Raw genomic sequence first — 1,607 nt, forward strand, 5'->3', positions numbered from 1 at the left:
AGATTGGCTGATGGTGGCACCTTTGCCCGGGCATGATGGCGGTACAGTGACTGATGTTAGTATCGTTAATACAGCAGAGGATGTCATCAGAGTGCATTACGCCTAATCTCTTGGTATCCAAGTCCAAATTAGTCAGTCCAACGTGTTCACTTTCAATATTCCTCTTCTCAGTCTGAGATCCCCTTTGTCCTCGGCCTGTTTGTAGGGCTAGGCCAGCTCTCCGGGTTTCTTTGGGGCTTTCCTGTCTGCACTTCAGTGGTTCCATGGAAGATTACGTGTTTAACCCAATAATAATTTGACGTTGGAAACTCATGAGTCTTGTTTCTTCAAGGTGCGACTGTATGCGAGCAACGTGCCCTCTACAAATAAAACCCATGTCTTCATTGTTCCCACTTCCCACATAGCAACGGTAATGCCAGTAGTTACAATGGAGAACGCCATACACGTTGCCAAAGTCGACCAGGAAGTACGGGCTCTATTATTATTTAAATCTAGTAATTACATAAATCTATTATAAAATGGAAGTCAATTACAGCCGTGTATGTCAGTAATTTTAGTCATTTCCTCGGAGTTGTGCGAGTTACACATTAACAGGTAAGGCTGTGTCAAATGCAATCAGCTCCACATTAGGACTTCCTCCCTTTCTCCCTGCTCGGCTTGACTTCCGCTCACGCTCGGTCTCGCGACTCCGCCGGCAACTGCTGAAGCATTCCGAAAGGAGCTGACGTCAAGGGGGAAGGGCACGGGCCGTCCCGGCGTATATATAGCCCTGCACCCCTGTCCATTCATAACGCAACTCTGGATCTACAAGCCTACGCAGAGAAGCTCCTTCATCGGAGTCTTCGGACAGCTGAACACAAGCAGAACGGATTTTACCACATCTGCCGGTTACTCGTAAAAAAAGAGACTCTGACGAAGCAACTTGAAGTTTCACAAACAATGAAAATGTCGGCGGAGGAGATTTCCCAGATCCTGAAAGAGGGAGAGCTGGAGAAGAGGAGCGACAACCTTCTCCAGTTCTGGAAAAGGAAAACTTGCGTGCTGACTACGGACAGCCTGAACATCTACGCCGACACGCAGAAGCGCTCCAAGAGCAAAGAGATGAAACTTCAGTCCATCAAGAAGGTGGACTGTGTGGAGCGCACCGGGAAGTTTGTCTACTTCACCATCGTTACTATGGACAATAAGGAAATCGATTTCAGGTGTTCCGCAGAGGACAACTGCTGGAACGCCGTGATCACCATGGCGTTGATAGATTTCCAAAACAAAAAGGCTATCCAGGACTTTAAAACGCGACAGGACAACGAGAGCGCCTCGCCTGGGCAGCAGGAAAGACGTCTGGCCAGGGCGCCGTGAGCGACTCCGCACATTGAACACTATGGTAAATGATAGTTCTTAACTCCAATCAAAATGTATTCATTCTTATCTCACTATATCTGCTATGCTAGGAATATATAATTGCGTTTTTGTTCACGTGATATTAATTTCATGCCATTCTCTTCTTGTTCAGTGTCATTATGGAACATGAAGACAGAATCGGACCAAAAGGAGACATCTTCCGGTCCCATCCGGTCCAGGGATGAAGGATTACTCGGGACGGGTCTCTC

General features: G+C 47.3%; 1 protein-coding gene across 1 annotated transcript in view; it reads left to right on the forward strand.

The window, feature by feature from the left end:
* The first annotated feature begins 591 nt into the window (after nt 1-591).
* phlda2 (pleckstrin homology-like domain, family A, member 2) overlaps nt 592-1,607 on the forward strand; it is a 1,298-nt gene continuing 282 nt past the window's right edge. Inside the window, exons 1-2 of the mRNA XM_060060146.1 lie at nt 592-1,381; nt 1,511-1,607. The exon at nt 1,511-1,607 is cut by the window's right edge and continues 282 nt beyond it. Coding sequence (XP_059916129.1) covers nt 940-1,356 — 417 coding nt within the window. The 5' untranslated portion in view covers nt 592-939 and the 3' untranslated portion in view covers nt 1,357-1,381; nt 1,511-1,607. The remainder of the gene's footprint in view (nt 1,382-1,510) is intronic.

The sequence above is a fragment of the Gadus macrocephalus genome, chromosome 9 (genome assembly GCF_031168955.1).
Source record: "Gadus macrocephalus chromosome 9, ASM3116895v1".
Lineage (NCBI taxonomy): Eukaryota > Metazoa > Chordata > Actinopteri > Gadiformes > Gadidae > Gadus > Gadus macrocephalus.